Below are 15,969 nucleotides of genomic sequence, written 5' to 3'. Positions count from 1 at the left end.
CACCACATGAGCACACCGAAGATTCCACAGACCCATCCGTAAACCAAACATCATCATTCGTACCCATCATACCTAATACAAATACAGAAATCCAAAAAATCTGCCATTATTTACATGCTTACAACTGCCAATTTGATACTACAATTGAGTGGCCAACAATTGGTTTATCACCAATCAATGAATACAACACAGAAGGTCTAACCTCTATGGCTTTCCCCACCCTTTTTCTGACAGGAGCTGCAATGCCAAATCAGGCAAGAATGAAAGCAGTGCAGTTACATGAATATGCACTTCATCTCATACGTTACTATGATAACAGATTTGGAAAGCACCCACGCTTTCGTTATTACATATATAATCTCATGATGCGACATCGCAGTTAAGCAACAACATCGATTTTTGTGAAAAAGAACATCGCAGATAACTTCCCAATATCTATTCAAGATCTAAACATCAGATTAGAACAATTTTCAGATGAGCAACTGGCAGAGCAAGTCATGCAATTCGGTAGCTCTTTACGTGGAACAAGATCATTTTGGCACAAAGCTAAAAATGAACTAACAGACATGATATCTTAACTCGGTTGCCCGACGTTCTTCTTCACATTAAGTGCAGCTAATACAAAATGGCCTGATCTTCATGCAATCATGCCCAGATGTCAACCTTATGATATTGCAAAACAACAAAAGTGGAGAAATGATAACATTATCTCTAACCCACATTTAACATCCCTATATATGCACCATAGATTCACAACATTTCGTGAGATTATCTTAGAGAAACACTTGAAGGAAAAAGATTACTGGTACAGGTACGCATTCTACCGCATTTTTTTCCAAATACTCGAAACAACATTCCTCACCTATTACAAAATTATCTTACAAAAATGCATACTTGACAGGTATGAATGGCAACATAGGGGATTTGCGCACATCCATGGTTTCCTTTGGATAGAAAATGCACCTGATATGGAAAACCTCAACTGGGAAGACATAGAAGCAGTTGATATTACAAGGCAGTTATTCGACAAATATATTTCCGCTTTGAACCCTCATACTCCTTCGACTTCAAACCAACCAATTGCTTGGACAAATCCCGAAGACCCTTGTCTATTGTCCACACCAAAAATCTTTAGAACCAATCCTTCCAATGACTATGAACAACTCATCAATTGTGATGAACGTCACACAAAATGCTTAGAAAGCACATGCCTAAGAAAAAATGGATCTTCATTCCAATGTCGTTATAAAGCACAATGGGAATTACATCCAAAATCAGCCTTATTCATTGATTCCAATGGCCAAAAAACATACACCCCTGCTCGCAATGACGATCAACTCAATAGCCATAACCCTACCATCCTATCTATTTGGCATGCAAATGTTGACTGCCAACTAGTACTCTCCATACAATCTGTACAAAAATATGTCACCAAATATGCATCCAAAGCAGAAAAAAAATCTGAAAGCTTCCACCACATGCTACGTAGAATTGTCCTGGCTTCACCCATTTCTAACCCAGCAACATCTGCATTTCAAAAATTTCTTGCAGAAATCCTAGTTGATCGTGACATTGGAGCACAAGAAACTTGCCATATGTTGCAAAATTTACCATTAACATTATGTAGTCGACCATTCATTTCTTTAAATGTAAACCAAAAAATTCTTATGCACCTTCCATAAACAAACACCACCTCCACTGCATCCCCACACATCATAGATACATATATCCAGCGCCCTTCTACCCTAGAATCCACATCACTTATAGAATTAGCAAGATCTTGGTCATATGATCCTCGTCGCAAACAAACAAATGGAAACAAAGACCTACAAAAGCAATTGTTCAGGTCATACCACGTTACTCCTCCATACCATCCACAACTGAACCTTGCTACACTGACTTTTGTAGAGTTGAACTTATGCTATACAAACCTTTTCACCATATCGTACAAGATATAGGAGATTCTGCTACAGAATTCATCACAAACTGGCAAACATTTCGTCCATTCTACAAACCTTGGCATCAACACTGCACACTATCTGATATTGAATCTGTCGCAAATGATACCTCAACTATTCATGAAACCAATCCTCCAGACACCACGGAAATAAATGAATGGGAATTACTTTCCCAGTTACACCCTACAAATGAGCTTCTCATAAATGACCTTGACATGCTTGGTCTTCGTGGCTTTGATGACAACCATAACTGGAATCATACCACTATCCCATTAGATCTACAAAATAATGCCATACAATTCATTGAGAATAGCTGCTCCATCCAACGCATTCTTCAAACACATCAACATATCCTGGCGACCCTTACTACATTATCTCCAATGCAAAGAAAAGCTCTAAATATTATTTCTAATCATTTTGCTAAGAAGGATTATTTAACTGCTCTCAGAATGATAATACAAGGCATTGCTAGTATAGGAAAACCCCTTCTTATCAATTGCATCAAAGATATGCTCATAAGCCTTGCAAGCCCAGAACCTTCACCGATCATGCTCCTCGCCCCTACACGGGTTACTGCCTTCAACATACAAGCATCGACAATCCATTCTGCTCTGCACCTTCCTATAAAGGATCTTATGCCCTTAGAAGGTAATGATCTTGCAAAATTCCAAGAAGAACTCAGGCATATAAGGTACGTACTAATCGATGAAATGAGCTTCATTGGGCCAAAGCTTCTCAGCCATATTGATGAACATCTTCGAGAGGCATTTCCATAGCAAAGAAACACTCCTTTCGTTGGTTGTTCCATTATATTGGTTGGCGATCTCGGTCAGCTACCACCCATCAAAGACATACCTCTATATGTAGGGACGAGCCATGGAAGCGAACTGTGGAACACCTTCAACACAGTCATCACATTAGACACAATATTTCGTCAACAAGGCGACAACATCACACAGTTTACTTTCAGGAACATTCTCCAGAACATTAGAGATGCAAATCCAACAATCGACGACTACAACATACTCATGTCGTGCACAGATTCCTTTTTATCAGAAGATGAAATACATTCATTCCATGATTCCATGCATCTATTTCCAACAAATGCTCAAACAATGGTCCATAACAAGCAAATGATGAAATCTCTAAACACTCCAATCACAAGATCCATTGCTGAAGATGACAACACATATTCCAACATTTCCTCAGAAGATGAGCAACTTGAGCGAATTGTATTACTATGCAATGGCGAAAAAGTTATGTTAACTTCCAACCTTTGGGTTTCAGCCGGACTTGTTAATGGTTCCCTCAGAGAAATTGTAACCATCTTTTACAAAGAATCAACTGCACCACCACAAATTCCAACATTTGTTGTCGTAGATTTTCCCAAATACATCGGGCCTCCTTGGGATGAAAGAAACCCCACTCACTTGCCTATTCCAGCAGTAAAAAGAAATGGACGTACACAAATTCCACTGAAGATGGCTTGGGCTTTAACCATACATAAATCTCAAGGTATGACACTTTCAAAAGCAACAATTGCCATTAGAAAAACACAATGTCAAGGTCTCACATTCACAACAATTTCAAGAGTACCTTCTCTACAAGATCTCCGGATTAGCCCCACATTCAGTTTTGATCGTTACAGTAAAATGATGGACAACAAAAACATTGCTCGTAGAAAATAGGCAGAAGAAATTCTCCATTCAATGCCGCCTCGAGATAATCTGCTCCAACCCATACTTTGACATCACCAAAAGGTTTCCTCCATTTATTTACCTCATTCTATTTCATAACATACTTTTCATATCTTTCAACAACAACCAAATTTAATCAATATTAATAATTAAGCAAATATTAGAATGTCTTTATATTATCTATACATCTCACTCTAACATTTTCTTTCTTTTGCAACAGGACATATGGACTCAGAAATACCATACCTAAGCAACTACAAGTAGAATGACAAGCAAAAAATATGCGTCTCCAACTACGCATAAATCTCCAATGGTGTTCAGTATGCCATTATTCACCATGCATCTTCCACTAACAATATATAAATCCGCATGGCAAAGGTAACTTCATTTCCATTCATTCCAAATTCATTTTAACACAACTCACCTGCAAAGTATTACTAATAAATTTCCACAACTGATTTACATATTACTAATTCTAACAAAATACATATTTTGCAGGTCCATTACTGCTTCTGCAGGTCTTCGATGCCTCCAACATGTTTTGATACAACTTCAAATATGGAATGACAAGGACAATGCTCTTTACAATATTATATTGCTTCTCGAACCTCTTCTGTTACAATTCACTATTTGTATTTTCAATTTGAAACTTAAAAAAGGATGTTTCAAGATCAAATACCATTTTGATCACTATTTGGATTTTCAATTTGAAACTTAAAAAAGGATGTTTCAAGATCAAATACCATTTTTATGTTTCAAGATCAAATACCATTTTGATAGTTTATGTCTTCACAACCAATTCATTGTCAATGGGTTTTAACATATTTTGTTAACAAAATCAATTGATTTTAATGAATATAATACATGTTCTCAATATAACTTCATATTAATTTAATTTCCCATTTGAATAATGATTTCTTAAATAACCCTATCCAAATCAATATGGATACCTGGTTGTTGTTCGCGTGAATTCATTCGTTTACCTTCACCTTCAACTACACAATTTTTACCAAATACAAACAAAGGTCTCTAAACAAGTTCAATGGATATTTATGGCTACTTGCATTCCATTTCGTAGCCACTTTAACCCCCAAAAAAGGTTTTCGGCATGGCTTCGTCAAATTAAAACTCAGAATCATCGACCCTTGCTTTCAAAAAAGCCCACAAATGCCCGTTCACATTTCAATATTCTTCCACACACTATGCCTTATGGCATTTCCTTGCAACATTGGGTGCAAATGCTAGTCTATATCCTAGGAACAAGTAGACTCCACCAAAAAAAACCTCATCGAAGCATCTCTATTGATAAATTTGTGACTCGTAATGTTGCATTCAATTATACATGTCATATATTTTAAATTATAAAATATAATTTCATTTTACATTCGTGATTTTTTATTTTTTAAAGTTATTTTATTAATTTTATTTCGAATTGTTAGTATTTTGATTTTGACTTAGCCTTTTCTTAATAGTCGTAGTTCCCACTATGACTATAGATTAAAAGATATGTGACAAAAATAATAACTGTGCGCAGTCTTAGTGGCCAGTGCCAATGAGTTACCAACAGAGGTTGTCAGAATCAGCTTTCTAAACATTTTTAAGTAAATAGTAAATTAGGGTTTAGTCTCACTATTAAATAGATTTTTTTATTGAGTTGGGGTATAATTTTAAACAATAAAATATAATTTTGCAGGCAATACTATAAAAAAATTAATTTAATATTATAAAAAAATTGAGACAATTGAATTATACAAATTAAACAACTTACACTTCAATTTTTAAAAATCTCTAATAAATTAATATATATATATATATATATATATATATATATATATATATATATATATATATATATATATATATATATATATATATATATATATATATATATATAGATATATATATAAACACTCCTAAAAAAGTCATTTTGTCAGCAAACTAAAAGGCGTCACATAGATTTGACTTTGTTGACACCTAATCCTCATGATTGGGTGAATTTATGTAAATAATTAAATTAGAAATGTGAACAATCATCGGGAGATGAATTGAACAGTCTCTCCCTGTTGTATATAACAAAGACCTACCTGATGGAATAAGACACGAATCAGTTTTTGCTTTGAGGAGTTACTGCTTGGCCTGACATGGTATCAGAGCCAAGTTCCCAAAATAGTTGTAACTCCCTTCTGCCTACTGTGCTCTCTATCCTCTGCCCCTCCGGAGTTTGCCTACTAAGCTCTCTGTCCACTGTGTACTGTGCTCTCTGTCCTCTCTGTCCTCTCTGTCTACTGTGCAGTCTTCCTGCCTAAATTCAGAAAGCGTTGAGAGAGGGACGACTTCAGCACTGGAATATTGTCTGAAGAAGTTTCGGTGGAATATTGTCATGCTGTGTTGAACAATTGATTTGTGCGCTGCTCCTGCTTTGTAAGAAACGCAGGTATTCTAAATTTGTATGCTGCTCCTGTTTTGTAAAAAAAAAAAAAGCTGGTCTGAAGTTTATTTTGGCACATAACCATGCGATGAATTGTTACGCTGCTCAGACTTTACTGTCTGTTGGACTAACCTCGATGATACGCAATTTGAGACAGCGGCATGTCGTCCATGGCCTCAGCTATTCATCTTGCATATATATCCCCGCGACCTGTCATGTAACAGTTCCTCGTCTTACCACACGATCTGATTTGTAACAGTGCTCAGCCTTACCGTTGCAGCAAGTCTCGGGACTTCACCCTGAATATATGCTCTTGGAATCAGAGCTAATGACAAAGAACACTTAGGCGGCGTGAGATCAGCAGTCTTCTTCAACAACTAGCTGGAGATCTTTAGCCGGGGAGCGGGGTTAATGTAAAGTATTACTTTCTGTCTTGTCATCAAACAAAACCAGCGGTTCTCATTTGCTTCGCCCGTTCTCACCATCAACTCGTCCATCCACTACCTTCTCTCTTTCACAATACGCATTTGTGTCACCCTCATTTCATAGTTTTTGTCATTTTCACATAATTTTTTTGTGACATTCATTTGTAAATCATAGATTGGCCGCCGAGATTGCCACTGATGTCGTAAAGGATGTAGCAAAAGATATCGCATACAACGTTGTGCTTTATGTAGATTTATGTATTTGACATATAAATGAACAGGGCGAGTATGAGTTTTTGTCTATGCGTTATATGATCCGTTCCTTCGTGGGTTGTCATCTTATTCCATTGATAAGCCTTTCTTGGTGCTCACTTTTCCAAATTCAATTATATTCTATCCAGATGAATGTAAATTGACATTTGAGTTTGCTGTCGAGTCACATTAGAAGTATATTTTTTTAAGAGTAAAAGTTTTGCAGCAGAATTTTTTTTGCTACAGTATGCATTCAATCATATCCATGGTGGGAATAGTTCTCACTGGCAAGGAGAACTATCCCGAATGGTCTCGTATGATAAAACACACCCTCATTTTCAATGAGCTGTGGAAAGGAGTGTGTGTCGTAGAAGGAGACAATGAACCAGTACAGCCTACCTCAGACAAAGAGCTCGTCATTTGGGAAAACAAGAACAACAAAGCTTATGATTAATCGTTGCATCTGTAAATGAATTTGTTCAACTCATGATTAAACTCTTCACTCTTGAACTGCAAAATAATGATCCTCTTGCTCTTGCATCTGAAGTAAAGTCTATAATGCATGATATTAAATCCACTAAGGTTGAATTGGATATTCCTCTTATCGCTTTTCTCAAGGCACTTTATCCTACTTACTCCAATTATCTTGAGTCATTGCAAGCAAATGGAAATCTCAAAGATATAACCTTTGACTCTCTTGTGAAAAAGTTTGCTGAAAGAGAGAAAGCTTTTGGAAAGAAGATAGCCCCTGAATCTTCTGAAGAGACTGTCTGCCTTGCTCATAAAGAAAAGCATCCTGCTCAAGATTCTACAAGAGGAAGAGGTGGACGAAGAGGAAGAGGAAGATATTTCAGAGGTGGGGGGCAGACATTCTCAAGGAGAAAAGGCAGATTTGCACTGTATTCGCTGCAAAAGAAATGGATCACATGATGCCTCTACATGCAAGCTACGATGGGACAAGATTGAGCAGAAAAGAAACCAACAGAAAGGTAAAACTGATGATACAGACAAAGGTAAATCACCTGAATCCGCTCACTGTGTTGTGGCACATTGGAGTAAATGAAGATTTATTTAATGCTTCACTTGCTTATTGGAAAAATGATTGGTTTCTTGATTCAGGAGCAACCTGCCACATGACTCATAGAAAAGTTTTTTTTGAAGATTTCACTGACAATGTTGATGGAGCAGTATACTTTGCATATCAATAAAAAATCAAGCCATCAGGGCTTGGCACAATCGGGCTTAAACTGCCTGGTCTTCCAGACTTTCTTCTGGATCATGTTCTATATCTCCCACATCTCAAGAGAAACTTGTTGTCCTTGGTCCACATCCGCCAGCAAGGTCACTCCATTCATATGTTTGATGGCAAGCTTGAGGTAATAAAAGCATCTGACCACTCACTTGTCATGAGGGGAATAGAAGAAGAAAGGCTTCTCAAACTGCAAGGAACCTCTGCTCATGCACAACATTTGTCATACAATTCTCATCATGAAGAAGGTACACTTCCATCAAGTTTATTATGGCATGCTAGATTTGGACATTTGAACTATGACAGTCTCCGCTTGTTGAAGAAAAATGGTGTTGCTGGTTTGCCTACAATTCCTAGGAAACTTAAGCAATGTGATGCTTGCATTCTAGGAAAGCATAGCAAATAGTCTTTTCATGATTCACATTCAAGAGCACATAGGAAACTTTAACTCATTCATTCAGATTTATGTGGTCCAATGCCTGTTCCTTCTGCAAATGGAAATAAATATATCATGACATTTATTGATGACTACACCAGAATGTGTTGGGTATATTTATTGAAGAACAAATTTGATGCTTTTCAAACATTCGAGAATTTTCATAAATGGATTGAAAATGATGCACAATCTCATATTGGGTCTATTCGCACTGATAATGGAAAATAATACACATCAAATGAATTTGAAAACTATCTTCGCCAACATGGGATCAAACATCAAACAAGAGTGCCTTATAATCCCCAACAGAATGGTGTAGCTAAAAGAATGAATAGGACAATCTTAAATATGGTAAGATTGATGCTCTTCTTCAAAAATGTAAAGATAATGTTTTGGGCTGATGTTGTTCTATGTGTTGCATATATAAAGAATAGATGTCCATCTAATGCTATAAGAAACAAGACTCCATATGAAATGTGGTATGGACATGTTCCTTCGGTAAAGCATCTCAGGGTCTTTGGTTCCACTTGTTATGCCTTGATACCAAAGGTACATAGAAACAAACTTGGTGCTAGAAGTCGTAAGTGTATCTTTCTGGGGTATTCAAATACCTCCAAAGTATACCGTCTCTATGATGAAGTAAATAAAAAGTTTGTTGTATCTAGCGATGTAATTTTTCTTGAATCATCCAAAACTGATAATGTTGTTGAGTGACAACTTGATCGCTTGGATAGATTCGAAAAAGCAAAATCATTTCAAGAATTTGATAATCAAATTCCACATCTTGAAGGGGGGATTCGTATACTAGATCAACATGTGGAATCTTCTTCTGAAGAACAGTCTCCCCTGCATGAAACTCCAACAACGGATGATGCTTTAAGTGATGTGATTGATAGAATTGGGAGACTCAATCTTGATTCAGTCCCAACTCAATCAACGGAGCAGCCTGGACCATCTAAAAAAGGTCCCCCAAAATGGGTGACAAAGACACTTGAAAGTGTTCATCACGATGAAGTTGGAAAGACAGGAACCAGAAATTCAAACCGGCAAAATGGAGGTGATGTAGATGACTCTAATTCACCTGTTGATATGGATGTTTCTTATGATTGTGAATTGAACTTGTCTACATATTTTGAACCAACTTCCTTCGAAGAAGCTACTTCTCATGATGAATGGAAAGAAGTGATGCAAAAGGAGTGTGATGCCCTCATAAAGAACGACACTTGGACGCTGGTTGATCCTCCATTAGGAACCAAACCAATTCGCTGCAAGTGGGTCTACAAGAATAAGTATAAAGCTGATGGCTCACTTGACAAGCACAAAGCTAGGCTTGTGGCAAAAGGTTTTGCACAGAAGGAAGGGGTTGATTATGAGGAGACTTTTGCCCCCATAGCAAAATGGGCTACCATCCGGACACTTTTTGCACTAGCAGCGCAAAACGATTGGAAAGTCCATCAAATGGATGTAAAAACTGCTTTCTTGAATGGAGATCTGCAAGAGAATGTTTTTATGTCCCAGCATGAAGGATTTGCTGTGAAAGGACATGAACATAAAGTATGCAAACTGGTGAAGTCCTTGTATGGCCTCAAACAAGCACCGTGAGCCTGGTATGAAAAATTAACTGAGCATCTTCTGAAACTCAATTTCAAACATTATGATCTTGATGATGCAACTTTATTTGTCAAGAAAGTTGGCAAAACAGTTGTATATCTTATGGTATATGTAGATGATCGTTTGATGACAGGGAACAATGAAAGCTACATTGCATCCATAAAGAAAGAATTGGGGAAAAGTTTTGAAATGACCGATTTGGGCTATGTTCATTACTATCTTGGCATTGAAGTAACCCAACATCTAAAGTCCATATTTATTTCTCAAAAGAAATACATTGGAGATCTGTTGAACAGGTTTGGCATGACAGAGTGCAATCCCCTTACTACTCTAATGGAACAAAACTTAAAGCTCACATCTATTGAAGGAAAAGAATTTGAGGATGCAACAAAGTATAGACAGCTTGGAGGAAGTTTCAACTACCTAACTACTAACAGAACATACATTTTGTTTGCTGTTGGAATCCTCTCTAGGTTTATGCAAAAGCCTTGTGAGGGACATTGGTTTGCTGCAAAAAGAGTTCTAAGGTACTTGAAGGGAACTCAAGACATTGGAATAAAGTATACACAGGTGGACGACTTCAGCTTGATTGGATACTTTGATTCAGACTTCGATGGAGACAAAGAAACTGGGGTATCTACTTCAGGATATGCTATAAGTCTTGGATCACGAGCTGTTTCCTGGGGATCACGCAAACAATCAGTTCCAGCAGATTCCACAACAGAAGCAGAATACATGGCAGCAGCTGAAGCAACAAAAGAAATTGTGTGGCTCAGGAAAATTCTTGAAGATTTGCAGGTAAAACAAGTACAATCAACTCCACTCATGATTGACAATACCTCTGCAATAAAGTTGGCCAAGAACCCAAAGTTCCATGATCGAACGAAGCACATCAATACTAAATATCATCTGATTCGACATCATGTTGAGGCCAAAACAATCCATCTCCGTCATTATTCCACAAATGAGAAAATTGCAGACATCTTCAGTCTCTCGTGTTGTATATAACAAAGACATACATGATGGAATAAGACATGAATCAGTTTTTACTTTGTAGAGTTACTGCCTGGCCTGACAGACTTATACACCAGCAACACCGTTCCCGTCTTCCTCATCTTCCATTTACACAGGCATTTACAATAATTCGGGCGACGTAAATAAAAACGTTGGAGGGCAGCACTCTTTCGACGTACAGCAGAAGCAAATACCTTGGTAAACCCAACCAAGGTAAACATATAGAGTTGCTTTGGCATTAAATCAAATACCCCATGTTTTATGTGTTTACTGACTTTATTGGTAAAGCGTATCAGATATTTGACGAAGAGAAAGTTGTACCGGTTTACGCTTTTGTAATAATTGATTTTACTTAATTAAAACATTTTCAATCTTCATCTCTGCCGAGTCATTGACTAAATTTATATAATAATGCCGTAAATTAATGATTATGTTTTTCCCGAATTTGGTAATACAACTTTGCCCGTAATCAAGAGATTCAAATGGAAGACTTGGCAAAAGCCCTCGAAGAGCTCCGAATTATATCTTCAAGAAGTGGGATGCCGCCCGTGGTTCCGCGCTGTCAACCTCATCCTCCATTGACGATGACAATGACATTACACTAGTTTTGGATGATGCGCGTAGGCCGTAATCTTGGAAGGGCAATTGATTCCAATCTGGCTTTTGACATACTCAGAGAACACCTTTCATTCCATGTTTATTATCTTGGTAAACCAAACTGAAAAGTCCATACTAAAAATCCGTTCTAAGCTCACATTGCTTAATAAAAATTCAACCGAGACGAATCCCCTAATGTTGTTCTAGTCAACGCAGTAGTGTGAGACTTCGAATTCAGAAAAGGAATCCGCTTTTAGTAAAATGAGCTCACGAAATGGCAAAATGATGAATAAATATTATTAAGAGAATACCAAGAATGGTCGGCTCGTTGACTCGATCTTCTCTACTCCTTCACGTCTCTCTTCTCCATTCCCTTCTATAACTACTGGTTTTACAGTTTCCATAACACACCACTTCTGCCTTCCGTCCTCACATCTCCATGTTCTGCTTGCTGATAACAAACCAAATTAAATATGGGCAACCATATCTGCTGCCTCACGGTCGGAAATATCAATGAAATCATCCAGCTGGTTCAGTCTGACGGTACGGTTCAGATCCTTCATAAACCCCTCAGGGTGGCCCACATTATTGAGGAATTCCCTGAACATTTAGTCTGTCATTCCGGGTCTCTGTACATAGGGCAGAAAACGCCTGTCCTTTCTCCAGACGACCAACTGGAGATGGGAAACAACTACTTCCTTCTGCCGCAACACTTCTTCCACTCTCCCTTAACTCTCTTGTCGCTGGCATCCCTAATATCGCCGCCGGCCCAGAACGTTCCACCTACGCCCACTTCTCCTCTAGCAGCCCCACTTCGCAGTATTGAACGCGCGTCCCTTCTCTGCCAGCCGTTTGAGCTGCAGAAGAGCGATGTGGACGAAGGGCTTCGGATCAGAGTCTGTCCGGAGTTTATTTCAAAGCTTATGGAAGACGTAAGGCTTAATGCTGACAAACGCGGGCGTTCAGTGGACGGGGATTCCGCATATGACGAGTGTAGACTCTTGAATACTCCGGAATTGCAGAAAGACTATGCCCAGTTGGTCAAGTGCAGAGCCAAATGTTGGAGACCGAAGCTTGAGAGTATCAAAGAGAATGATAACAGGATTGGCTGCAACAGATTCATGAAGATTAAGAGATCGGGACAGAAGAACAACTCTAGCTCGTGATCAGTTCAATTTATGGTGCTCCTTTTCAACAACACCTTCTTTGATTAATTCTGACATAGATCGGCCGAGGTTTGTGGTGCAATAATACACAGGATTGGCTGCAACAGATTCATGAAGATTGAGAGATCGGGAAAGAAGAACAACTCTAGCTCTTGATCAGTTCAATTTATGATGCTCCTTTTTAATAGCACCTTGTTCGATTAATTCCGCCATAGATCGGCCAAGATATGTGGTGCAGTACTACACATGCTTCTTTCCACAGTCTTCGTTTTTTCCAGCAGCCATGGTAATCGTTTCTGGTAATGTAATGGAATTGAAGTAGACTTGACCTGGCAACAGTGCTTAACTATAATCAATTTAGCAGGCTTTCTTGTAGAGTGCAAGATGTAAGTAATACTGGAATTGATGTACATATAAAATAATAGGTAAGAATCTTGTTAAATGGGATTTTAAATGGCTTCTTTTTACTCCGCTGACCTTCTTTCAATTCAATAATGGCTAATCATGTCTCCTCCAAGTAAAACAATAGTTAGTGTGTTGTGTAATAATTAATGCAAGGATGGATTCATTTTGTTGTAAAACCACATCGTTAACTAACCTGTTTTCTATATTTTCAAATATCATACTCACTAGTATGAAATCCAGTTTTTACAAATATCGTATTCACAAGCATGAAATCCAGTTTTCATTTTCATTTGGTTCTTATTTGTAACATTTAACTTTTTGTTTACTCTGCTTTTATTCTTATATACAGCTTGAGTGGGCATAATGGTTAAGAGCATGTGTTTCCTTGTAAAAGGTCACAGGTTCAAAACCAGAGGGGGTAGAGTATGTATGCCTTCGTAGACTTAGCAGTCAAATCGCTGCGCGGAGATGGGTTCCTGGTCCCACAAACAAGAAGGTCTCATACACCAATTTGGTGTCTGGGTTGGCTGTGGCCTTAAAAATGGATATTATTATTATTATTAAATATATATATATATATATTTATTTATTTATTTAGTTAGGAAAATCTAAAATTTCTTATTATTAGAATTTGTTCTCACTAGTTTTTATAATTATTAAATTCTATATTTTATGGTTCTATTATTGTTGTAATGCAATATATTTCTGTTATTGTTGGTTTAGTGAATGTAAGTGTGAGTGAAGCAATATTATGAATTTTTAAATTCTATATTTTATGGTTCTGTTATTATTATAATGCAATATAATTTTGTTATTGCTGGTTTGGTGAATGTAAGTGCCAGTTATTAGGATTTGTTCTCACTAGCTTTTATAATTGTTAAATTCTATATTTTATGGTTCTATTATTGTTGTAATGCAATATATTTATTTTATTGTTGGTTTAGTGAATTTTTAAATTCTATACTTTATGGTTCTGTTATTATTATAATACAATATACTTTTGTTATTGTTGGTTTGGTGAATGTAAGTGCCAGTGGAGCAATATTCTGTGTGAATTATTGTCTTAAGAGTGAGGTGCAACTAAATTTTCAATAATTTGTTTAAATTGGTATCAGAGCCGAGCTGAGGATCATGAGACATTAACCTGTTTGGGATGGCTAACTCTGCAGTGTGAAGATTGTCTTGTTGACCAAGGGATGGTTCTGCCTGTGTTAGCTCTGCGTGGTGGTCCTGAAATGGTGGAGCTGTCACAGTGCATGTGGAGCCTGACACTTAGTCTCATGGTGTACAAATCTCTCTTAGGTATCTACGTTGCCTTAGCTTTGGTGTACAAATCTCTCTTAGGTATATACGTTGCCTTAGCTTTTGCATCAAGGTTTTCTAGATTAGGTTCCAGTTGGATCTGCAAATCCCCATATTGTTGTCGAATGTTCTGGAAATGTTATGCAGAAGGACCAGCAAATGAATTTTCGAGTTTGATAAGGACGAGAAATTCTTGAATCATAAAATTATGTTATCTTCCGCACATTTTGGATGTTGCAGTTATAATTCACCTTAGTTTGCTCGATGCTTTCTAGGAGAATGCCGCAGAGTTGGAGGTATATGCGAAATCGTTGAAGTAATCCCAAAACATATTGTAGTAAATATCACTATGTGCAGTAAACTAGAGGAATTTTCAAACCATTTCCTGGTCTGGCTCAACGAGCCTCCCTGCAAAATGTCTGTAGGAGGGAAAACGAAAGCGGGGCGTGTTGTCCTCATATCCTTCATCTGATGATTTGGTCTCGAGACTAGAAGGCATGGTAATATTCCTTTCTGAAAGCTTTTGCTTATAGTGAAATACTTACACTTTGGAAACCTCTAAGAAAATCTGGTTTAACAATATATTGCGCCTAGAATATGATCTTCGGCAACTGCGAGCAGTAGACGACCGTGAGGGATTAAATTGGAGTGTCTCTCAAACTGGAGTTCCAATTTCACTGATTTGTACTGCGTTGTCACTTTGGCGTTGGGATTATCAACGTAAAGGACAATGATATTGTCAAATCCCGATTGCATTTGCATTAACAAGGTTCAATCCCTCTGGAGCCCAGATTACATAGCGATTTATTATTTTTGGGTGAATATAATTTTGTGCCATTTTAATCTGTTAACTCCATCTGAGCCCGTGAACCCGTGAAGTCTGAGGAGTTTGAACCTGTGCTGCATCCCAACAATTCTGCTGGTGAGAAATCTTTGGAGAGAGATAGAAGAGTGACATCGGCCCACAGTGCTATACAACATTTGACAGTACCCAGCAATCATTTGTGTTAAGAGGTGGAGTGTGGTGAGTTATTTTGAAATTGTAATTATTATGGTACAGAATCAATTGCTATGGAATCTGCTGCCACTATTATATATTAGTGGGTTTTACTGCAATATACATTGGGTTTTAGGGTAATATTTGAGATAATTTTTGGGTAAATCTTCTTAATTTGAGACAAAAAAAAATTGTCAACTATATTTGTGTCAAATATTTTTTTGTATAACACAAACATTAATGTTTTAGGAGACAATTTTGGTTTTGTCTTTCAAAACACAATAGTTGGGATTAAAGACAATATGTCTTTAATCTTAGCTATTTTCTCTCTAGACAATACAAAAATTATATTTAAAGACAATACAATATCACTTTTGTCTCTTTAGAGACAATATAAAATAATGGATCAAGAAAAATATCTCACCATTGAAA

The 15,969-nt window shown here is 37.3% G+C and overlaps 1 protein-coding gene across 1 annotated transcript; it reads left to right on the top strand.

Moving 5' to 3' along the window:
- The first annotated feature begins 12,140 nt into the window (after positions 1-12,140).
- LOC149199791 (uncharacterized) lies at positions 12,141-13,171 on the top strand. The gene has a single exon (XM_089399450.1). It carries the CDS (start codon positions 12,141-12,143, stop codon positions 12,831-12,833), a length of 693 nt encoding a protein of 230 aa, XP_089255576.1. The 3' UTR covers positions 12,834-13,171.
- Positions 13,172-15,969: the final 2,798 nt, after the last annotated feature.

Source organism: Pinus tabuliformis, chromosome 2_1 (assembly GCF_031772625.1).
Source record: "Pinus tabuliformis cultivar Carrire ecotype Pingquan chromosome 2_1, CPIR1, whole genome shotgun sequence".
Lineage (NCBI taxonomy): Eukaryota > Viridiplantae > Streptophyta > Pinopsida > Pinales > Pinaceae > Pinus > Pinus tabuliformis.
This window is presented reverse-complemented; position numbering and strand designations above follow the sequence as displayed.

Bases quoted from the DNA above. Each gene is read 5' to 3' on its own strand.
- LOC149199791 (XM_089399450.1), top strand. From the start codon at position 12,141: ATGGGCAACCATATCTGCTGCCTCACGGTCGGAAATATCAATGAAATC.